General features: G+C 41.1%; 1 protein-coding gene across 1 annotated transcript in view; it reads left to right on the forward strand.

Annotated features, from left to right (window-relative positions):
- LOC110060759 (uncharacterized) overlaps positions 1 to 25,282 on the forward strand; it is a 34,173-nt gene that overhangs the window by 6,676 nt on the left and 2,215 nt on the right. Inside the window, exons 3-6 of the mRNA XM_020767559.2 lie at positions 13,815 to 13,892; positions 16,183 to 17,939; positions 19,516 to 19,769; positions 20,470 to 21,399. Of these exons, the coding sequence (XP_020623218.2) occupies positions 13,815 to 13,892; positions 16,183 to 17,939; positions 19,516 to 19,769; positions 20,470 to 21,399 (3,019 nt within the window). The remainder of the gene's footprint in view (positions 1 to 13,814; positions 13,893 to 16,182; positions 17,940 to 19,515; positions 19,770 to 20,469; positions 21,400 to 25,282) is intronic.

Genomic DNA, 25,282 nt, shown 5'->3' on the forward strand with positions numbered 1-25,282 from the left:
AGCGTGACGACCCTGCCGGAGGCGAAGACAAACTTCCAGCCGAAAATCCCGACAACTATGCGACAGTTATGGCAAAGTTTGATGAATACTTTCAAAAACGAGACCCTCAACTCATGCTGCGAGAGAAATTTTGGATTCACCTTAAATGAGAGCCGACACAGACCCTTGATTCATGGGTCGTGACTGTCAAAGAAAGAGCCGCCGAGTGCAAGTTTCCAGCCGATTTCTGTGAGCAAGCAGTTACAGACAAACTCACCTTTTCCTGCAAGGAAGACACCTACAAGCTAAAACTCTATGACGAAGGAGCAGCCCTTTCACTCGAAAAGGCAGTGAAGATCCTGTCTTTGAAGGAAGCAACAAAACGTGAGTTACAAGAATCAAAAACCTCAGAGATTGTGAGTGTCGCACCACGAGGGAACAGGCCAGACCTTATCACTGATCAAGATACAGAGCAAAGGACCCAGCGATACTTTAAGAGGAAGCCCTTCCAAACGAGTGGCCGGAACTGTGGTTATTGCAACCGTCGACATGCCCCTGGAAGGAGGAACTGCCCAGCTGCGGACACATGATGCAGCAAGTGCAATAAAATGGGACATTTCCCTATCATATGCAAGAGTGTCCCTGTAAAAACAGTCAACCAAGTTCTCGAAACTGAGGATGCCTTTAGCCCCACATTCGTGGGAGGGGTTACCGCACCCACTTGTTCCAATACTTCCATGGCAGAACCAGTTGCAAACCCTCAAACTGGGAGGTCCGACCCCGGATGGCATGTCAAGCTCAAGATCCAAGACCAAGACATGCTGACATGGTGCATTGACACAGGAGCACAAGTGTCTGTGATGCCTGAGAGGCCATCTAGAAGTCGTCATATGGGACGCTTTCAAAATCTGACAGAGAACTTGTCGGAGCAGGGGATGTTCCTCTGATGACCCTTGGATGTGCAGTCATGAACCTCTCCCTAGCTGAAACAGTCATTAAAGAACGAGTGTACGTAGTCAGAGGAGCATCCAAGCTGCTTCTTGGGGTACCTGCCATCCGAAGTCTTGGCCTTATCCATGAAATCCCCGGGACTTACAGTGTCAAAGCTGTCAATCAGATGCCTGATAACCATCCACTCCAATCGGGGACAAAGGAGGACATTGTCAAGCAGTACCCGACGCTCTTTCAAGGCCTTGGCAAACTGGAGGGGCCACACCCTTTTGTCTGACCACTCCCAGGCAAATACCACTGCCACTAATGAAGAAAGTGCAGGAGGAGATCAAACATATGGAGCAACTGGACGTTGTTGAACCAATAGATGAGCCGACAGAATGGTGTTCGCCGATTGTGGTAGTGCCAAAGGCCGACGGAAGGGTAAGGATATGTGTTGACCTTACAAGGCTTAACCAAGCAGTCTGCCGAGAAGTCTATCAAATGCCAACAGTTGAAGAGACACTGGGAAGCCTCACAGAAGGATCAGTATTCTCCAAACTCGATGCTAACTCAGGGTTTCACCAGGTAGTCCTAAATCCAGAAAGTGCCAAGCTAACTACCTTTATTACGTCCTTTGGCCGCTACATGTTCAAGCGTCTTCCCTTTGGCATATCATCGGCTCCCGAATATTTCCAGAAGAGGATGGATAAGGAACTCTCAGGAATAGAGGGGGTCAAGTGCCACATGGACGATATTCTAGTCATCAGGAGAAACCAAGCAGAACATGATCAGCGACTTAAGCAAGTCCTTGATAGACTAGTGAAGAGGAAACTCACGCTCAACCTTGAGAAGTGTTTATTCTCTCAAACCAGGTTGCAATACTTGGGCCAAATCATTGACAGTGAAGGAATCAGGAAAGATCCCTCAAAGGTTAAAGCTATCACTGACATGGCAGAACCCCAGGACATTGCAAGCCTGAGATGTTTCTTAGGATTGGTCAACCACCTAATGAAGTTCTGCCCAAACCTGGCTGAGAAGACGAAACCCTTAAGAGACTTGCTCAAGAAGGAGAGTGCTTGGGTATGGGGCCCAGCCCAACAAGAAGCCTTTCAACAGCTGAAAGCAGACATGGCATCTGAGCAAGTTCTTGCACTGTACGATCCGGAAAAGGAGACCATGGTCTCATCGGATGGTAGCAGTTTTGGACTTGGTGCAGTCCTTATGCAGAAGCAGCCATCCAGCGAGATGAGGCCAGTGGCCTATGCTAGCAGATCAATGACCGAGACCGAACGTCGTTATGCCCAAATCGACAAAGAGGCTTTGGCTATCACATGGGCACTTGAACACTGGGCAGAATTCTTGATCGGAATGAGATTTAAAGTAGAAACAGATCACAAGCCATTGATTCAGTTGTTTTCCACTAAGTTGATAGGCGAGCTTCCAGTGTGCATACAACGCTTCAGGATGAGACTCATGAGGTTTGACTTTGCCATCGCGCATGTTCCTGGTAAACTTCTGTATACAGCTGATTCATTGTCTCGTTCCCCACAAGAAAGTAAAGCCCAGGAGTCTAAGTCATGGAACGACCTACATGACGAAGTTGAGGGCTATGTGAATGCTGTACTAGTGACTTAACCTGCCTCAGACCAGCAGTTAGATGAGATACGTTCTGAGCTGAAGAACGATGACACACTCAAAACTGTGATGCAGTATGTACAGAATGGGTGGCCTGAAGAGAAACGAAGAGTCCATGGACCAGTAGCTAAATACTGGAGTGAACGCGGCAACATCTCCCTCCACAGCGGGCTACTCCTGAGAGGACGACGAATCATTATACCTCCAAGGTTAAGAGTGGATCTATTGAGACGTCTACATGATGGTCATCAAGGGATTACCAAAACACGTGCGAATGCAGCCTCCTCGGTGTGGTGGCCTGGAATCTCCCAAGACATCACAAAGGTTGTGCAAAACTGTGCCACATGTGAGAAATATCGCAGAGAACGCATTGAGCCAATGAAAGGTACTGAATTTCCAGATGGACCATGGAGCAGAGTCGGCGTAGACTTTTTTCAGCACAAGGATGAACATTACCTCCTGGCTGTAGATTATTTTTCAAGAGATGTAGAGATATGCCTATTGTCCAAGGATGTGAACTCTTCCCAGACTATCCTGCAGCTTAAGAGGATCTTCAGTCTACATGGGACATCTTATTTACCGACAACGGCCCCCAGTTTGATTCACGCGAGTTCGCCAACTTTTCCACTGAGTGGCAGTTTCAGCACATTACCTCATCTCCAAGATATCCCCAGTCCAACGGTGAAGTGGAAAGGGCGGTCCAAACTATGAAGATGGTCTTAAATAAGAGCAGTGACGAATACTTGGTTCTCATGAATTACAGAGATACTCCATTGCATCATGGTTACTCTCCAGCACAATTAAGCATGGGTCAGAAACTACGTACTAGAGTCCCCTGTCACCCGGATGAGCTGAAGCCAGAGACCCCTGACTATGATCACATCAGAAGGAAAGAGAGAGAGTACCGAGCAAAACTGAAATTCAACTATGACCAGAGACACAGAGTAGTACAGGGAGAGGAGCTGTCACCTGATGACCGCATTTGGATTCCCGACCTGAAAGCAGAAGGGACAGTAATTAAGCAACACGAATCTCCACGGTCTGTAGTCATACAGACCTCAAATGGCCAAGTCAGAAGGAACCGGAGGATGACACGAAGAGCTCTTGAAGGAAGACTTCCAGTCTCACCCCAGAATGAAGGCTATGAGAGCCGCGAATCAGCACCAACAACAGAGAGGAGCCCAGACGTTCCCTCAGCACTTGGAGCCAGCCAAGAGGACTACGGAGAACTGCTTGTTCCTAGGGACCAACCAGCAGTAAATGAGCCCTTACAGCCTGAACCATTGCTGACCCGCCTTAGACCTAGAGGAGCTCTTAGAAGACCGGAAAGACTTATTGAACAATGCTAAGATTAGTATTCATTTAGGACACTGGAAAACAGTGATGTGCTTATTGACATTTAGTTAAGTTAAAAGAAAAAGGAAGATGTAGTAACATGAAGTCCTAACTGACCGCTGACCGGCGGTAGAGGAGAGAACTGTGCTAGCTGTAGGAATAAACCGTATTAAAGCATGTTGCGTTAATGTCGTTTGTCTTGGTACCTTTCCGGACACAACATTATTTTGCATGTTACATGCATTTGTACTCTTCTGAATTGAATTTGATGTAATATATCAAGACTGTGTTTGACCACTGTAGTACTCTTTTGTTCCCATTCAAGCCGCATTGAAGACAGTATAGTTGTAACCTTGCTTTTCCGTTTTCATGCACACGTGTTTCATAACAACAAGACCTATCCCATAATACTTGTTACAGGCAGCCACAGGCAGCCCAGCAGACACTACAACCCTTCTTTTCCTTGGATTAAAGTACTAATTAACTGGTTAACAAATTTCAACATGACTGGAATAACTCTGTTTGAACGTTTTGACCTGGAAAACTCTCAACAAGTTCACTGTTCAGTGTTCCGTTTCTTGCTGTTCACGTTTCAACAGAGTTCATAAGCATACTAAGTAACTCAAAGTGTTCCACTCCTAACATCGATAGAGTGTAAAGTCCAATAGAGTTAATAGTCGAACTAAAGTAACTCCAAGTGTTCTGAGTTCATAATCATTTAATAAATACTCTGGTGTCCTCTGTAATAATCTTGTTCTAAGAGCACAATGGATTCGGATAAACACAGCTCCAGTAAACAACATCCAAGTTTTTATTCCAACGTGGCTACCGAGTCCCGGTACAATGCGCATGTCTGTACTCTGTACTAATACGAAATACCGCTGATCATTACATCCTCCTTTCTCTAGTTGACCTCAGGGGTAATGCTGGAACCTCTGACTCGGCAGTTCCACCTGTGACACTGTCTCCTGTACTTTGTTGGTCTAGTCCATCGCTTTCCTTCAGGTACTTCTTCACCTCAGTTACATTTCTCTTGTAGTTAACTCCTTCAGGTGATGTAACTGTGACTTCGTTGCCATATTTATTGGTGACCTTGTAAGGTGCATCCTCAAAAGTGGTTGACAGCTTATTTTCCTTCCCTTGTTTCACCAGCACTTGGTCGCCTGGAGTTAGACTGTTCTCCTGCATTCCCCTTCATTCATCCGCATAGTCGGTTCTCCTCTGTTTCATTTCTGCATCGCAGTCTTGTGCTTCACTGTCAACGTATTCACACTTTGTCAGCTCAGGGATCTTTGACCATATCTCTCTGTTAAACAACAATTTGGCTGGAGAGACTCCAATGCTGCTATGAGGTGTGGTCCTGCAGGCTGTTAGGAACCTCCTCATCTCTACCTTTAAGAGCTTCTGCCTGAGAGACCGGGGCAGACTTGGAAATGAAGGTCGGCCGATTTCGCTTAAAATTGGTACACAAAGTCGTTATATGGACTTATGTAATATGCCAAAGTTTCAGGTTCAACAACCATTTTTTAGCCGAGATCTGGATATCAGCCCCTCAGGGGTCCTCAGAGGCTGATTTTTAGTGTAATTTTGGCACTTTTCATTCTCTCTTTTAGCAACGTAAAATTAATTTCAGGCAAAACCAAAACCATATTTGTAACGCCCTATCGTTAGGCTTCTATGGGTAAAAACATTAGCTCACGGGAAGTTTTCGTTAGCCTATGGCTGTGATCACAACTTAGTCCTATTTGAAGCATATAGGGAGTAACTGGAAATGGCCTGTTTTTTAGACCACATATTTTCCATGCCCATGTTTTATATTGTGAAGTCTTAGTATCCCTGCAAAGTTCAGCCCTTAGTTTAGTAATACCAAGAAAAAATACTAAGGTTGAGGCTTTTTTACTAAGAAAAAACTTACGAGAAGATGACTAACCAGGCCACTTCCGGTTTAAGTTTCAACAAAGCGTGTCTGTAAAAATCAGCCATTTGATCTCGATAAATACCTTTTTTTCTTCTAAGTCGGGAATTAGAGATTGTGAAGTTAATTCTAACCGAAAAGGCTTGCCGTTAATCAGAAATTTTCGTGACTTTTTTACGACCGATCAATTTTGGTCCGGCAACGGTTACAAATTTTGTGGAAGAAGTCTTGAAAATTACGGATAATGGAGTTGCTGGACTTCTTTTCTGAAGAAAAACAACTTATCAGTCACTCTAAATGCAATCATGTCTCTCATGACACCACTTGAAAATCGCTTTGAACCTCGAATAAATTTTGAATATATTTATAGCTAATTGTAAAATTAAATGCAGTTTCACTATTCCAGTCTATACGGTTTAGAGGCGCGCCCCTTTCTTATAATCCATTAAAAGTGAAGCAACATTAAAAACCTTAGCCCCAGCGATAAATTGATCGTGAGTGCATCGCTGCGAGTAATGAAAATTCAGGTTGGTTCATACCGTACGTGACGAGGTCACGACACGCCAACTTATCTGAAGTTTGCTGGGTATGATTGTCTTGGAATTCAGTTTTTTCCGGTCTAGATTTGTCTCCTTGATACTGCAGAGAATCATCAGGTATAGAACTTGCATGAGAACCTAAAGAACGAATGGATATGCTACAGAATACTTATTCATACCCAGTCCCCCGGTGCAAACGGCCTAGGTATTATAAATTGGGGAAGTCCAAGACAGTCCGTTTTCCCCGCCAAGTCGCTGAATGTCTGACTAAATTACCAGAAAATTACTCATTGGCACACTTTCCCTTTCTCTATCGGGATTTTCCTTTTGCTGCTTTCTCAGTCCGTACAGATCCAGACTAAATCGGTGTACTGCATATATCCAAAGATAGGACAGGGGAGGAGTGGATTTTCCTTCAAAGACTACTGCTTATAGCACCCTAGCTGTAGAATTGCTGACCCTTAACTCCGATTTCCATAAAAAAGAAGTGATAATCCCCTGGACGACCAGTATGCTTGGTGTAGGTGGTATGGTAAGTCGTCACAAAGTCCAGTGCCTCATTCCTGCTGGAGCTTAAATTGGTTATTGCTCTTCTTCCCTGAACAAGATGATAATCACCGGCTCCCAACAACCATTAGGCTGCGACTGTGCTATGTGCTAGGCAGTTGTCAGTTTTGTATAGAATCCGAACACGTTACTACGTCATGTGTTTACTTCAGTCTGTTGTAAATTGATAAAATGCAACCGTGAAATGAATATATGGCCAGCACATGGACATCTTACCTGCTGGATTGTTTATTTACAAGAAAAGAAACTATCTGTGATCAATTAATTAAACTTATTAAATCTATTCATTCTTTAAGTGAATTTGTTTCATTTGAGTGAGCTTGCTTAAACCGAAAAAGTCTGGCTGTTACAATTTAGTCTCCTCGAAAACTGAAAACATGATTATACAGTGTCCCGTTTGGAAAGAACATGACATATGCAGGGGACGAGATAACAAGCCGCCAGAGGCTGCTGTGACTCTCCCGTTAGTGACGTTAGATCAAGATGTTACCCACCTGCTGGCCAAATTAAAGTGGGCACTGGTGGTAATAAACTGGCCACTTACCATAGAGTTGAAAATTTCCCCGAATGGAAGTTAAAGTATGAATTAAAGAAGACTGCCCACGTCACCGCCGAAAATTCACTCGTTTGCGTGACCAAAGTGGGCCATGTCAGCACCCTTTTTGAAGAAATCAAAGAAGGTTACCGCTGACATTTCAGATAGCATATTTCAGGCGTTTGGCATTGTAATACCTATTGCATCCATAAGTATCCAAGGTTAGAGTGACTGCATGCATGTTCATCAGACATAAATTTATTTTGCACGTTCAAAGATTTTTTTACACGCTTTAATGTCTTTAATTCGTTCCACTGGTTCAAGGATCGTTGTTCCATCATCATCTGCATACACATTGAAACAAAATATCTCTAACTTAAATTGTCTACCCAGTACCCGCCCACAATTCAATTTCTAACATTTTCGACGCCATATTGGATGTTGTTTCACTTGAAAAGTTGAAAGGGCTTGGTGATGAATTAAGTAGTTTCACATGCCCAATATTAAATCAGAGTAGAGACGCTTCGCGTGTCATGCTCAAACAATGTAATCTCCTGGCGAAAATAGGAAGTAATTTGGTCCTCTATTGTATCACGAGGATTACTAATACTTGCAATCTCTATTGTAAAGATGATATTCTTATTTAGAGTCAATACCAAAGAGGAGCCTGGACGGACGCTTGAAGGAAAGCACCTCTGAGTGCGTCACAGTTAAGTCGGAAACTTCGGTACCACTAGTCACACAAGGTATTTGTGATCTTCTGGCAGGGGGAAGGAGAAAAAAACTCAAGACTTAAAATTCTAATCATGGTGAACAGTCAGCTATGAAAGCACGTGACGTTAGAATGTCATAAATTTCAAAACATCCGTCATATCGAACCCACCAGTCTGGATTTCATGACTATTTCATGAAATCAAAATATCATTTCAGTTTGCCAGGTATAACAAAATTAAAAGAGAAGAGAAAGGGTACTAAAGGAATTAAAAGGTGCAAAAAAAATATGTTTGTCCCAAGAAACCTTGAAAACGTCAATAAAAAACAGAGAATTAGATGAGAAAAGTCAAACTTAGGGTAATCATGCCTAACAAAGCAAGGTTGCCATGGAAACAAGGCAGAGTCCCATAAATAAGGCTTTTTTTCTCAGCTTTTCCCACCTAACTTATACACTCAGTAAACAACTTGTTTCATTGCATTTTGATTACTTTTCTTGTTATCAACGTATAAAGTTTCCCCTCACCTTCCAGTCCCCTGGGTACAGGGTACAAATGCTACATAAAATTTAGTTACAAATCCGTCAGTAGGAAAGTTTCTAGTTTATGGTTTGAAAATATATATTTCCTTTAAATAATTTACTTTGGGATCATTGATTGTTTGTTAATTGTGCAGCTGGTGTCTAAAAATCTCTCCTAAAAAGTAATTAAGAGTTTGACAGGAAGTGCGTAGTAGGTAACTTCTCTAAAATGTTTCGTAGTAAAAAAGCCTCAACCTCAGTATTTTTTTCTTGGTATTACTAAACTAAGGGCTGAGCTTTGCAGGGATACTAAGACTTCATGATATAAAAAATGGGCATGGAAAATATGCGGTCTAAAAAACAGGCCATTTCCTGACTAAGGACTAAGTTGTGATCACAGCCATAGGCTAACGAAAACTTCCCGTGAGCTAATGTTTTTACCCATAGAAGCCTAACGATAGGGCGTTACAAATATGGTTTTGGTTTTGCCTGAAATTAATTTTACGTTGCTAAAAGAGAGAATGAAAAGTGCCAAAATTACACTAAAAATCAGCCTCTGAGGACCCCTGAGGGGCTGATATCCAGAACTCGGCTAAAAAATGGTCGTTGAACCTGAAACTTTGGCATATTACATAAGTCCACATAACGACTTTGTGTACCAATTTTAAGCGAAATCGGCCGACCTTCATTTCCAAGTCTGCCCCGGTCTCTCTTCTGCTTGGGCAATCTTCAAGGTTTTGAGTAGACTTCTGTTTTGGTGTTCTACTTGCCCGTTTGCTTAGGGCCACAAGGGCGTGGAGGTTCTATGCTGTATGCAGTTTCTTTTCAAAAATGTTCCAAATTCCTTGGATGTGACTTGTGGTCCATTATCTGTTTTTAGCGACTGCGGGAGACTGTGCATACAGAATATTCTCTCCAGGCTTCCTATAATGGTGGCAGATGTTACAGACTTGAGGATGTCTACTTCAAAGTAACGACTATAGTAGTCTACGACAACGAATACATACTCTCCGGAAAGTAGGGGCCCCATCAAATCTGCTGCTAGATCTTGCCAGGGCTGACTGGGGAACTCAGTATGTTTCAAGGGTTCCGGTGGTGTGGGCAAACCAACCAACTGGGCAACCATGGCAGGGCTTGGGTACTTTGGGAATTTCTGGGTGGGGATGTACCACTGGGACCCTTGAACCCTCAGCTTATACCAGAGCTAGTTCAGCTCAATTTTGCTAACCTATACTAGAGTTAACTCCCCAAATCCCCCCATCAATCGACACTGTTGAGGCTGATTTGTGTAAAATTTAAACTTGCCGATTTGATTTTTTTTAATATTTTTGAGTGGCAATTCCTGGTTTCATTACTCTAGATAAAGTCTTCAACCAACCAGTCAGTTTTGTGAAAAATGATACCCTATTCTAGACCCAAACGCTCTGATTTATATACCCTATCCTAGAGTAAACTGCTTGAAAACCATACCCTTCACAGTGGCACATACCTATATAGCCCATATATGGCAGTGCCCCCACTCCCAGTCCCCGCATTTTGCTTCAACTTGTCTATCAATTCCAGCCCAACAGACCTGCTGTGGAGTCTCTGTTTTGTCTTTGTCAACCCCTGATGTCTTTCATGTGCCAGATCTACCACTCTATCGTGTAATTTTACTGGGATAAGCAATCATGTTCCTCTTAGGACTAATTTGGCTAGAATGGAAAGTTCACTTCTTACGGCTTTATACTGTGGTGGGGCATTGTCCCATTCTCCTATTGTGATGCATTCTCTTAACTGTGAAATTTCTGGGTCAAGCCATGACTCTTCTTCAACCTCATGCACAGACATAGCTGCTGGTATCAACATTTCTGCCACAAACTGGATAAACTCGTCTGCATCGTCATTCATGCATACCCCCTTTCCTTTTCCAAGACATGAAAGTGGGTCAGCAATGTTTTGTTTACCAGATGTATACTGCACCTTGAACCTGTATGACTGCAGTCTCAGGACCCAGTGTTCTATCCTTGTTGAATTGTGGGAATTAGTAGAGTAGATAACCTCAATGGGCTTGTGGTCAGTCAGCAGGGTGAATTCCACTCCATACAGGTACACATGAAATCTCTCGCAACCCCAGACAAGTCTGAGTGCCTCTTTCTCTGTCTGAGAGTACCTAGTACGCTCAACATCTGTTAGACTGTGGCTAGTGTATGCAAGAGTGTACAGTGTACTCATTCGCATCCTCCTTGAACTTGTGTAAGGACCGCTCCTAAACCCACAGGGCTAGCATCTGTGATAAGTTTGATTTCTTCTGCATTGCTGTCGGAATATGCCTGGGTTTCTGCATTTGCCAAGCTGTCTTTCAGAGCATCAAAAGCACCTTGTTGCTCTGTGCCCCACACAAGGGAGTTTGCTTCGTTGTTAGCCTGTGAAGTGGCTCTGTAATGCATGCTAAATTGGGGATGAACCTGGCACTAAAGTTCACTAATCCCAGAAAACTTTGTACCTCCTCTGCATTTTGAGGCTCTCTTACGTCAGTGACTGCTTCCACACGCAACTCTGTCGGCCCGATCCCTTGGTTGGACAATAAATATCCCATGAAAGTCTGTTTTTACATGCTGAATGCACACTTGTCCCTGTTCAAAGTAAGCCCCTTTTCTTGAATACGTTTGAAGGTCTTCCTTAACCTGACATCATGCTCTTTAACAGTTCGACCATGAATAACGATGTCATCATGAATGTTGTAAGCACCTTCACACCCCTCTAATACTTGTTGGATAGTATGTTGGTAAAGTTCTGGTGCAGAACTGATACCAAACATCAGGCGTTTATACCCAAACAGTCCCTTGTGGATGATAAATGTGGTGGTCTTTCTGGACTGTTCTTCTAATTCAATCTGATGAAAGCCCCATCTTAGATCGAGCTTGCTGAATACCATGCTCCCATTGAGTTGGTACAGAACATCATCAACTGTGGGTATGTGGTGGCGCTCACTTACTATGGCCAGGTTAGCTGTTGTCATATCTACACAGAGCCCAATGTCTCCAGAAGGCTTAGGGATTATGACAACAGGGCTTATCCAAGGGGTTGGCCCCTCAACTGGCTCAGTATGTCATGGCCTGCAAGTTCTTCTAGTTTCTGCTCAATTTTCTCCCTTAATCCAAATGGTGAGGGTCTCAACTTTTGGGCAATGGGCTGGACTGATTTATCAACATGAAGTTTGGCCTGAAAGTCTCTGAGATTCCAACTCCAACAAAAATCCCCTCAAATTCCTTCAGCAAATTCTCCTCACTGACATAGTTTATCTCGATTTTCAATATTGCCAACAGTTCAGAGGTCTGTCAGCTGAGTATTGGCCTTCTCTTCCACAACAACGAAACATGCAGCACCTTGTCTATCTTTATAACGCAATTCAGCTTCAAACTCGCCAGCAGTGTTGAGTGATTCCTCCGAGCCATAGGAGTACAATTTCTTGTTTGATTTCCATGACTTACACTTGATTTTCTTCTTTTTGAGCACCTCCCATGTCTCCCTGTCAATTACATTGCAATTGGATCCTTGATCAACAAGCACACCCTCCAGTTGTACTCCTCCAAGTTCAATGGCAACTGTTGGTATGTCTCTGGCACCTAATTGAACTGTAAATGCAAAGTCATCGTCCTCAGTCATGCGACGAATGTTTCCTTTCTTGGTTTTATCTTCGCCCTTGGTCCTACAAAACTTTGTGAGGTGTCCAGTCCTCTTACATTTTTGGCAAGTAACAGATCTGGCCTTGCATTCCGGGTCTCATGCGAAGTGGCCTTCCAACCCAATCGGTAGCAATTTCCTCTCTTCCTTGTGCCGTAATCAGCTTGTTTATCCTCCAATGCGTGCACACTGTCACCCTTGGAATCATTCTCTATCAATCTTCTTGACTTTCAGCTGCTTCCGTTGATCTTGGAATCTTGTGCCTTTTGGAGTGTAAGCATTCCGCTTGCTTCCAGCAATTTCTTGCAAAGGTTGTGTGACCTGCATTTGTTGATCAATTGATCACGGATATGTTCCTCCTTGGCTTCTCCAAATTTGCAGTTCTCCGACAGCTGAAACAATCTCAGCACGAATTGATCCGCTGTTTCTGACTCTTCCTGTTTTGTTTGACGAAACTGGTGCCTTTCAAAAGGAATGTTAACCTGATGTGCAAAATGTGCATCTAGTGACCTCGTGGCTTTTGCGTACACAGAGTTGTTTTCTGGAACCAGTCCTGGGTCGGTCAGGGTGTCAAAAATATCCTGTACATCTTGCCCAGCACAGTGAAGGAGCAGTGCCTTTCTCTGGGAATCCTTTTTGACACCTTTAGCTTCAAGGAAGAACTCGAAGGAACGTTTCCACTGCCGCCATCTTGGACCAATGCTAGTTGGGTTGCCTTTGCAGTCGAACAGACTAATGTTTCCAAATTTGATGCTTACCGCCATTTTCGGTACTTTTCCTCTAGGAGACTATTGATGATTGTTTTTCATCCTCGACGCCAGTTGTAATACTCTTTTCTTCGCATTCAAGACGCATTGAAGACAGTATAACCTTGCTTTTCCGTTTTCACGCACACGTGTTTCGTAACAACAAGACCTATCCCTTAATATTTGTTACAGGCAGCCACAGGCAGCCCAGCAGACACTACAACCACATTTCCAAACACTGAGAAGAGAGGTTGAAAATACACCGTGCAGCAGAATATTTTTGACGAACTTCGAGGTGTTTGGAAATGTGGTCAAACACTGTCTTGAGTGTTTGATATATCTTCTCAATCAAAACTAAAGCTAATTAGAAAACGGAGAAATACAATCGTACAACCGTTTGAAAACACCAAAATTTACTAAAAAATGTATGGCCATCTGGATGCTGCGTCCAGATGACCAAATATTTCTGTGTATTTTTGGCGTTTTGAAATGGCTGTATCTCAGTCAAAGTAGCCTGATTAACACTAAACTTGGGGATTTTGTGAATCTTGGTGTGCTTTTTCTGACTATAGGGATCAATAATCCCATAATTTACAGACTGGTACAAAGTCCTTTTCGGCGTGAAAATTAATCAGGCAATGATATCCTTTGTTTACACTTGACGAATTATTGATGAGTTTGAGAAGGTTAAAATATTTAATGATAGTTTCTAATTAATGGAAATCATTTGCAGGAAAAGTTAAACAAGGGGATGCTCTTGAAGACTTTAAAAAGAATGCAGAGCGAAACGGAATAACAGTTTGTGCGCCAGGTACATGTACAAGTAAAATGTATATAAATATGCTGTGGTTTAAATATGCATTTGATTAAAAGTTTTGAACTTGTAAACCCATGTGCTCTTCATTTTCACTTATTAAGTTAACAAATACATTTAAAAGGCTTGACCTTGGTTTTGTCCTGTTAAAAAGCACACAAGGAAGTGAGGAGAGTAAAGTGTAGGGTGAAACACAAGCCACTGCCAAGTGTATCTTCCTACTTAGTGACTGACTTCATCACTTCCTTATGGGGCACCATTTGTAAATTTATTATTTAGACCGAATTTATGCCATTTTCCCATATTTATAAATAATTGGAAATGCCAGAAATTTTTTTATAAATAAGACACAAGAACTTGTCTGTTGATATGTAAATAATTATTTTAGGCTCGTCCTGATTTATAAAATATCTTTTACCATAGAGTTATATATAAATAATAAACTACTCAACTTCAATTATTTATAAATGAAGTCATTTCTAAAATAGTTATTTACATATCATGAAGTTTGTAAATCTTATTATTTATAAATAAATTCTTTTGCCAGGAGTCTAAATTCATTATTTAGAAATAATGAACTTCACCGAATTGTGTGTAAATTCATTATTTAGAAATAATGAAGTTCCATCTTGCCAAGTGTAAATTTATTATTTAGAAATAATGAACTTCACCAAGTGTGTAAATTCATTATTTAGAAATAATAAATTTCACCTGGCCAAGTGTAAATTTGTTATTTAGAAATAATAAACTTCACCTGGCCGAGTGTAAATTTATTATTTAGAAATAATAAACTTCACTGAGTGTGTAAATTCATTATTTAGAAATAACGAAGTTTCATTTTGCCGAGTGTAAATTCATTATTAATTTTAGAAATAATGAATTTCACCTTGCCCACTATGGGGCTGAGTGCAAGAAAATAGCCACTTGGTGTTCAGACAGAACTACATGTAAGCATAGTCAAGCCAGTTCATTTGTTTTGTCACACATTGCAGAGGTTGTAGAGAAACTGGCTTCATTCAAGTTTTATTCTTAGGCTGCATACATTATGTTGTCACAAATGATGTGCAACCTCATTAACATTGTTTATTTTACATGTTCTAAAGAGTGTCTTATTTCATCATTACAAACACCCACTTCTTGGGGTCTTCTTGGTTAATTTTATGATAGAGCTGTACTGTTTGAAATTAAAGGGGGAATAAAAATCAAGCTGGTTTGAAAGAAAATGTCAACCAAAGAAGGTTGCTTTATGGCTCCTGACATTGGTCATCAAGCTGGACCCTGTTGTCACCTTGGCAAACACCTCACATGTACATGTAAATTTGCACATGTGACTTCAGTAGTGGGCTTCTCCAATAGTGGGCACAATGGAAAAGATACCAGCCAATGATCAGGAGACACTAGTGATGTACAATGTAGGAGATACAATACATGTAATAGAAAAGAACCCAGATGTTTAATAGGTAAGAAAAGGCTTTGCTGCTCTTTTTGAAACCCTCCCCCATCCCTCTTTTTATTGACTACATTGTACATCAGGATCTGTCACCGGTCTCTACAAAAGAGTGCAAATAGTGTGCCCAGAGCAAGGACTTTGAGGAAGTCAAACATGTAGACTTTCACTTGTAACTACATGAACCTGTACATGTAATAATAACCGACTGGGAAGGGTTGTGAAGGATGCAACAGATCTTGCATGGACATGTTTACACAGTCTATATGCACAATCTTTGCATCCTGTACATTTTAGTTCTTCTCTGTTTGGTGAAGTACATGCATTTGCAGCTACATTTTGTATACTTGAAATCAAAATTTCACTGTTGCCGGGATTCCATTTTATGACAGCCCTCACCGTTTGGGTGAGTTGCCTTAAGAAATGTATAAAGTAATGTACAAAGTAATGTACAATATGTACTAGTGGTAAGGAATTAAAACTCATCAGGGCAAATGTTAATGCACTGTAGCGTATTTTTAAACATGTACATGTACTTTAAAATTCTACAATCAACTTGGCAAAAAAATTCTACAATCAACTTGGCTCTAAGGCTTCCAGGAGAAAAAACAAAAACAAAAACAAAGGAAATTGCGTCAATATAACAGGATGAATACCTGTCACAATAACTGTAATTTTTTTATTGCACATGTTCATTCTATTTCCCTGAGCCTTTGAACTTTTGAGCCGAAGTAAAATTTTAAGGTTTATATCAAAATAAATCTACTTCCTTCCCAGTTAGTTGGTCGCCTTTTACACCTGTATTTTTATTTTTTAATTCCTGTTTTGTGTTATCTGTAGGTTCGAAGGATCAAACAGAGAGCACCAGTTTATCTAGTTCAAGGACACCTCCGCCAGACAATTCAAACATTGGACATTCAAATAAAGATCACAATTTGACATCACTTTCTAGATCACCACAATGGCATGGGGAAACAAGGGAAGGTATTTTACATTCCTCAGTGGGAAATTATTATAACGTGCTTAGTAATGAGAAACATGCAACTGAGGGACAAGGATTTAGTGCTCCATCTCAATTTCTGTCTGAAAGTAAAAACAATTCCAAGTCACGTGCTTCTGACAAACTTAGCCTTTTTAAAAGCAAGGCGGCAGTGAGTGGTATTAAAGTTGAAGAGGACACGGATTTAGTGGTAGATCAAGAAGTACAGAGCAATATAACCCATACAGTGGTAGGTGAGGAAGAAGAACCTAAACGGGCAGTAGAAAGTCTTGCTCAGATCCCTGAAACAGCAACGAAAATGACTGATTTAGCGGTGACAAATGAAGACAGTGTTAATAACTTCGAGCATACACTTGAACTTGATTCTGAGGTGATACATTTGAGAACTGAAGAAGATGGAAATGTAGAGATTAAGTCCGAAGGAGAAACGTGTGTTTGTGAGAAAAGTGAAAGCACATCAAAAGTTGAAAACCAGCAAGAGTCGGCATGTACAACTGGAATGATACAGGAAGGTAAAGAGTATGACAACGTTACTACATCAGAGAACACACTCAACGTTGAACATGTTGCAATTTCTATGAAGGAAGATGCACAGATTGCAGCATTTGAAGAAATTGCACGCCAAATAGGGATCAAAGTTGGCAGTGTTCCAAAACGCAGCATTTCCTCTGTTACCAGCCCCGGTGTACATAGAGTTGAAACAGCGGCAGTCGTTGAAGCAGATGGCTTAGATGCCTGTACTGAGCAAGATGCACAGATTTCAAGATTTGAGGAACTGGCTTGGCTAAATGGGATCAAAGTAGGCAAGAAAAAAACTGACAGGCTTTCAGCGTCTTGCTCTGAAAGTTCTGACTCTGTTGCGCCAGAGAATATACAAGAAAATGATTTCTGTACAGGCACAAATTTATTGGAGGAAGATCCACAAATTGTCAGATTTCAAGAAAGTGCATGGCTTAGAGGCATCAAAGTTAGTGGTAAATTATCCAATGCTTCATCTTCGTCATCTCTTTCACCTGCTACCAGTGATGACTATTTAATATATCATCCAAGTGATGAAATCCGTGAAGTAGCAGCGCAAACAAAAGGGAACACCTTTGAGGAGCTGGCCAGGAGAAATGGCATCAAAATTGGTAAACCAGTAGTTCCAACTGAGACGTTTAACATAGCAGGAGTTTCAGCTGACTATTCTCATGGTCGACTGCATGGCAATACAGCTTCCTCTGTGGAGTCTATGGAAAGAGCTTCCATTGTTTTCAATCATGCTAGTACTCAAACTGAGGTCATAACAGTTGATTGTCACAGTCAAACATGCGAAAAAGATCATGGCTTTCTTAAGCAATCCACACAGGTGCAAGTTGATGCTTTCAGAGAAGCTTTTGCAGAGGAGTTCATGATGTGGAAACTTGATGAGAGTGCTGCAGGAGATGATGTGGAGTTATGCTATAAAGACTTGTACTTTAAGGAAAAGAAAGCCGTCGATGAACTTAGTGAAAGTCTACAAAATGAGAAGGACGTGTCAGCCAATACAAAACATAACCACAAAAGAGTTATGGAGCAGCTAAAAGAGGAGCTCAACTGCAAGACAGAGGAAATTGAGGTACTTACGTCTTTTCTCAAAATTTGGTAGAACATAGATATTTAGTACAGTATTGAGTAATATACATTCTGTACCTGTAGTTCCCTTCTTATACTGTAGGAGAGATTATTTATTCCAACTCTTAGGTTATAGCTACAATGAATTATCATTGTATGCACACTACTGTAATGTGTTACTACTTTGTTTAGTTCAGTTTAGCCACTGGCTTCTATCATTGATCTTCATCGATCAATGGCAGGGTAATGAGATTGCAGATTGTTGTTATACCTACATGTACATGTAAATGTATCTTCTACATGCCTTCATGCCTATGAGCACAGTGTTTTTGCCAGAGCGCGCCATCGTGGGAATCCCACGTTGCAATCAGAGAAGGCCCTCAGAAAAACGAAAAAAGGGCTAATTTGGCCCTTTCCTTTTACACAGATGACCTGCACCTCTTTAAAACTTCTATTTTGATTTGTTCTTGTTAATCTGCATCTCTTTTGTTTTTAGGGCTAGGGGCATTGTTTGTGTTGTATACCTGTTGTTTCGTTTGGCGAATCATGAAGACCCTTGTAAACGGTGCGTGGTCGCCCCTTTTACAAGACTGCAGGCTTAACACATACGGTCGCCAATGCAACTAACATTTCATCCTTGGCGACCAACAATTCTGGTTTCGTCGCCATAATGGCGACTGCATGTCTTTGTGTTGACGATCAATAAGAAAAGAAGTCAATCCGTTCTTTTGTTTTGCTTTATTGATTCTCTTACATCGGAAAACTTCCAAATGGCTGACCGTGTTTGAAATCGCCCTTTAATGCATTGCAAACCCTTGATCATTGACTACGTCATGTATGCCTATGGATTGTTCTCTTGTAATGTGCGGATCCTTCATACTGGTAACTGATTCAAAAGAAACTTTATTGAGTAGAAACACTTCAAAAGCCACTTACTATTAAATTTTATCATAGATCCTAATAAACTGCTTTATTTTCCTTGGTACCTTGATGCATTTTTTCTTCTTTAGCTTTCAATTTATTGGCTTTTTCCTAAAAAAAATTGGCCCCTATAAAAGGTCTTCAGGTGTCACTTTGGCCCTCAAGTAAAATTTTCTAGCTGAAACACTGTCAGTATCATGAGCGAAAATTTGAATACGTGACCATGTGAGAGAGAATAACAAACTACTGGACAAAGTACAAGTAGCGAAAAGCTGGAAAGTTACTCCCAAATTGCATTTTGCTTTTTTTTTTATTGTCATTGTAGAAATGTACAGACCCATGAATTTATAATTCATGCCTCTTTGTTATTGTTAAAACAAATTGACGTCAGTTTTTCATGCTCTGTTCCGTCATTGACAATGAATTTCGTCGTAACATTGTCAGAGTAGTCTAGGAATCAACTGGGCTATCGCCTTGTGAATCCACGGCTACTTTGACAATGTTATGACAAAACTTATGAAAGAGTAAAGAGAAAAGCTGCAATTTGTAAGCAACCAACTGCAGGAAATGCAAACTGCACTCTTGCGAGCTAATGTTAAATGTAAGCTATAATGACTAAATCTCCAACTGAAACAAAGACTTTCTTTTACAATTTGCAGAAACTGAAGAAAGACCTCAAGACACTGAAGAAACAAAAAGAATCTGAAGCAAAGAGAATAATGAAGGAACTGAAGTCTAAAGAGGAAGAACTGGAATCATGCAAGGGAACCATACAAATAAAGGAAGTTGCCATCGAAAGCCTAAACTCTATTATGAAAGAGCAAAGAGAAAAGCTGCAATTTGTAAGCGACCAGCTGCAGGAAATGAAAACTGCACTCTTGCAAGCTAATAAGGATGCAAAGTGTAAAACTTGGTATGTAACAGTTGTTATAAACATGCTCCTAGCATACCTAAGAAGGCCTAAGAAGGCAATTTTACCCTTGTTAAATTCGCTGTTTAAGAAGAACATATGTACCATGGAACCCTACTAAATCGTTCATAGGGACATGTATTTTTCCAGACTTTTTTTGAAAAAATGAGAGTTCATAGTTTACTCGCTAAATACCAGGGGCCTGTTTCTCGAAAGCCCCAGAAACTTTTTGGGCCCGAAAAGACATTTTTAGTTAATAGCTATTTAAAGACAGAGAGATGTATACGCCTGAAACTTCTTGTACGGAATGGAACCTCTGTTTATATTAAGAATATGTAAATAAAACAGCTCTGTAATCATAAGGTTTAAGATTTTGCTACAGCTTTCGGGTGCGAAAACTTTTCGGGACCTTCCAGAAACGGACCCCAGGACTCTGAACTCAAAAACGTTTCAGCCTCAGGCCGTCAACTTAAAGACGTCCTGCTTGTCAGCATTCTAACTAGTAGTAATGTGTTAGCTTTCAAAGATGGCGTCAAGTGCCCTATTTGGGGATCCACGGCCTTCGGATAAGAGCACCTTTGCTATACTGACTGATCCACTAGGCCAGTTGGCAGCAACTCATGGGTAATTATTGTGGTAATTTGAGCTAAGATAAACTTCAACAGTGATATAATGTTTGAATAATTTATTTATCTTCACACAGCATGAACAGACTTATAGAGAACAGAGGTTCTGAGGAAATTAATCAAGAGGAAGAGAGTGGTAGTGGATGGACAGTTTACACAAGACGAAAATCAAAAAGTCCTCCATTCAAACCAACGCAGGTAGAAAAAGCACAGGGCAGACCACCTGGGAGTGTAAATGAACTGTGTGATATTGAATTAAGTAGTGTTCCATGTTTAAACAGACAATTCACTGACAATCCTTGTTCGAGGGACAAATTTAATACCTTGCATTCACTAGAAGATGGAGAGTCCCGAGAGGATGGCGGTACTAAGAATAGCGCTGACTGCCCAACCACAGCCTCAGCACTGCAAGGAGATATATCGAGAACTTCACCGCTGGCTTGCTCTTATTCAACATTACAGTCAGCAGAAACCTCGTGTAGTCCACCAGGGAACGACGTTTTTTCGCCACCTCTGTCTTCGAAAGTAGGAGAAAAGTTACAAGCCTCGACTATTTCCCAGTCACCTCCAGCCGAGGAGCGACCCTCAGTACAGAACTCGTCAGCCTTCAGTGATGACAACCCTTTACCTCACAATGATCAACACATTGCTTCGAAAGCACCAAATGGTGACGCACCTGTTTCAACCAATACAACTGTGTCAGCCTCCACTTGTCAACAGCCACTACATGCGTTCTTCCCTGCTCCACATTTTGCATTTCAAAGAATTCCCACCGAGGTTATTTCTCAATATCTGTCCAGCCTTGTGGTACAACCCAATATTCCGTCAGATAATAGGGTACGAACTGGTTCAGCACTGCTCCGTCGTCCCCCTGGTCTGAACACAGAGCCTGTTCCAGATGAGGAACCTGAGCAATCCTCCCCTTCCTGTTCTCCTTCAGCACGTGGCAAGTCTACTTATGACAAGTTGATGGATGCGCTTCATAAGAGGTTTCCAAACAAGTCCAGGTATGCTTAGCTTCTACACCATTACAGTTACATGACTAACCCTCCCATAACAACACAGGTACATAAATTCAAGTGTACGCCTCTTGTCATTCCCTTCCTTTTACCACATGTAGCTGTACTTACTATAATACCATTAATACTGTACCAATAGTAACCCCCTCCCCCCTGCATATACCTCTATGGGTATGAAACAATTGGAATTTATAAGATCTTATCTTAAACCCTCTACCGCGAAGATTGTTCTAAGAGTGTGTTCGAAGACTTCTTGTGTAAATCTAATGATCGTTGAAGTTGTTTATCGTTTCATATCGATATGTGACCACTGACCAATGGAGTAATGAAACATGAAATACCTTCCGGCGATAAGTTTCCCCTCAGTATCTCTAACACTCACACTGTAGAATTTTAGTGTTGCAGTTCCGTATGACGCTAGTCAAACCCCTGGGCTGAAACAACTTCGTAAGAATTTTCGTGTGTCTTTATATCACCTCGTGTGCCACTTTTTTGTTCTTACCACATTTTGACGTCATCTGTGATCTGTTACTAAACAGACGCACGGCAACATACAGAATCTATTTGTTAAATATTCAAGGTTGTTTTAGGTCACATCTATGTGAAATACGGTGAGAGAGTTAGTTTATTAGAATGGATCAGTTTTATATGGGGAAAGCCTCATGTCCGAAACGGTGTATAACTGGAAAAGGGAAGGGGTGGATGGAAGGGGCTTAAAACCAGCATTTAACTTTGCTAGGGACAATTAGTTTTGTGTTATTTAGTACAGGTAATCAAATGATTTATTTTGTAAATCAAAGTCAAAAAAAATTTTGTAATCAAATTATTTTCTGTAACAAGTAAATTTTGTCAGACTGAAAAAAATTGTAATCTGTAAATTGTAAATTGTAAATTGTAGTCTTTGAAAAATTTACCAGTGCTTATTTAATGCAAACTGCACGAGAAAAATCATTTGATTATTTATTAAAATGTATAAAGTGGAACCCCGCCTTACGGTCACCTCGTTAACACGTTAATCTCGTTATTACGGCCAGTCTTTTTACCCCCCCGGCAAAACGCCCATACATGTTCTTATACGAAAACCCCGCTAATTTCGCCACCTCGTTAATACGGCCAACGGGCACATTCTGAAATCCCAACCCATATAATTCTCTATAATTTTACCCCGTTAATACGGCCAACCGAACCAGGTATGTTCATCTTTCCATTGTTTATTAAAGTGCACCTAACCCCAAATTTTTTTTTCGCTAAAACAAATCTAGACTTTATTTGAAGCATTTGGGCGAAGAAATTTTTGAATTTGGTTGAATCCTCGATTTTCTATGCCCTTTCAAAGTCGCGATTAAGTGTTTCACGACCGCGTTTTAGGGAGTCTGGGGCGGCGGTACCTGATGACGTCTACCCAGGAACCAAACACAATAGCGCCTCAGTCAACTCACTGTATTTGCTCGAGAAAATAGAATGCAAAACTAATCGTTCCGATGTATTTTGGGACTGAAACGTCCAAGTTTTGTCTCAGAGTCATTTCTTTTTCGTCACTGGAGTCAGAGTTAAGTTTCGATTCGGAAGGCTCCGAAATAAACTTCGATCGAGCACGTTCGACAACTGTGAACTCGCTGCTTAGAGCTTTGAGAGCAATTTACAATATTTCAAGCGACGACGGGGAAGACGTCTTTGCGGACGAGCTGCTTGTATATTAGGAATGGAAAGCTAGATACGAGGTGGAGGAGCAGGCAAACGAACAGCACGAAAGAAAACTCAAGGACTGCTTTGGATGGTAATTTCGTCAACTAAACATAAGATTCCCACGCGTGTTTATAGCCCGTTTACATTTGTCCTTACCGAGAATGTATTTTGTCAAGGTTCTGTTAAATCCAGTTTGTGTTTTACTTTCAGTTGAATGCTTCATGTTTATAAGAGCGACGTACGTGTTGCAGTTTTCGAGACTTGATGACCTCCAAAACATTGGCTTCGATCGATTGAAAATCGCATTGTTTGGACCTGTATTTTTGAAGCTGCGGGAAGCAAGGCGGAAGGAAACATTTCATACAATTACCGATTTCACATTGTCACACGTTTTAAGTCGTAACTCCAAATAACCAATGTAAATTGTTCTCAAAGTTTGCAGTGCAATTCGTCGGATAAGCGAAAAGGATGTGTTCCCTAAGCGGTCCGCAGATAATGTTACGCGGTCATATTTTCGACGCTATTGCACAGAATCTTTGTCACACTGCTGATTTCCAAACCTTCGAAAAACTCTGTGAGTCTAACAATTTTGTTATCATGTAATTCTAGAGGATTAATCTTCGACTTTCATCTAAATCGAAAGAGAAATAGGTGTTGGTTAGCGGCGTACAGTTGCGATCTATTTACGTATCAGTATAACGCTTCTTGATCATGACCGGATCACACAACTTTGCAGGTTATGTTATAAATACTGCGGGATTGGAAGATATAGGTTTTCGGTGGTATTTCTACAAATTGCTGGTTAGCTTTAAGCAGAAAATTTATGAAAATAGCGTTCGAAAGTCTGCGGAACAAATTCCAGTGAGAGTTCTTCAATGGTTCTCACAGATTCAGTTCGCTTGTTTCGGTTCGACAAAATCAACCATCGTTTACGTCTTTATTGCACCATTAGCCGATCATCGTCAGTAAATTGTACAGTATATCTTTCTTTAAATCTGGAATATTGCTGGAACAGCCGATAGCACCTCTGGAAGGCGTTTCTGCGCACTTTTCGAATGTGTGTTGCACCATCCTGAAGGAAATGAGAGGAAATGAGATATCCAACCTTCCTGGGTAGACGTCACAAGAGCCGCTGGACCCATTTTCCTCAAACTCGGTCGTGAAACAAAATGGCGGTGTTTTGGAGCTATTTTCGAGATTTCGTCGTGGCACAGAAAATCGAGGATTTAACGGAATCCAAAATTTTTTTCGCAGAACTATTTCAAATAATAAGTAGATTCGTTCTAGCGAAAAAAAAAAATTTGGGGGGTTAGGTGCACTTTAACTACTTAATAACCGAGAGTGAGGTCGTTACGGGAAAATCTCAAACTGAGGCCTTGCCGTATTGACCGAGCGATAGCGAGGTCAATACGGTAGGCCGAGGTTTGAGATTTTGCCGTAACGACCGACCGGTCGAGGTTATTAAGTTGTTTATTATATGGCTCATGAATTACGGAAAAGAAAAAAATTATTCGGGCGGAAGTCGTCAATTTACATCCGGCGATGCGCGCGTTTATCGATTCATTCATCGTCTCAAACCCAATGCAAAACGATGCAAAACTACACAGTCAGTGAACTCCACCAATGTATTACGTATTCCGTTAAAAACACACATTTCTTTACGGGAAAAGTGATTGTCACAGCCTCAAAAAGGTATTTTAGTATCGTAGTACCACAAGTTGATGGGGGAGTTTTTCTGACTTTTGTGGCGAAACGTCAACGAATATAGTAAAGACAGAAAGTGCTTCAAAATAGTCCAAACCAACTAATGTTTCAGAATGTACTGCTCAGAATAACTCGATCTTTGCATTCGCTTTCGACAACATATCTTCGCCTTCTTCATTCTGGGATTTATGGATGAACTTTTCAAGGCTTGTAAACGTCTAAAACTTGCTGCAGTTATCGGAAACACTGCTACCAACAGAAACCGCCCGTTTGTTTACGTCTGATGATCCTGGAAGCTGATTTACACTTGCTTGTGTTAAAGCGAGGGAATCTATGCGATGAGAACTGTGACGGAGTTCAATATTTCGGTAATTGTTGTGACTAAGATGATAACTTATAAGTTTCTTCGTGGTGTTCTGCTCAGGATGCATGACAGATCTGCCGATGGTGTTTTTCACTTAGCGATTTTAGCTTCTTTTAA

The sequence above is a fragment of the Orbicella faveolata genome, unplaced genomic scaffold (assembly GCF_042242905.1).
Source record: "Orbicella faveolata isolate gen_17 unplaced genomic scaffold, um_ofav_v1 contig_15, whole genome shotgun sequence".
Lineage (NCBI taxonomy): Eukaryota > Metazoa > Cnidaria > Anthozoa > Scleractinia > Merulinidae > Orbicella > Orbicella faveolata.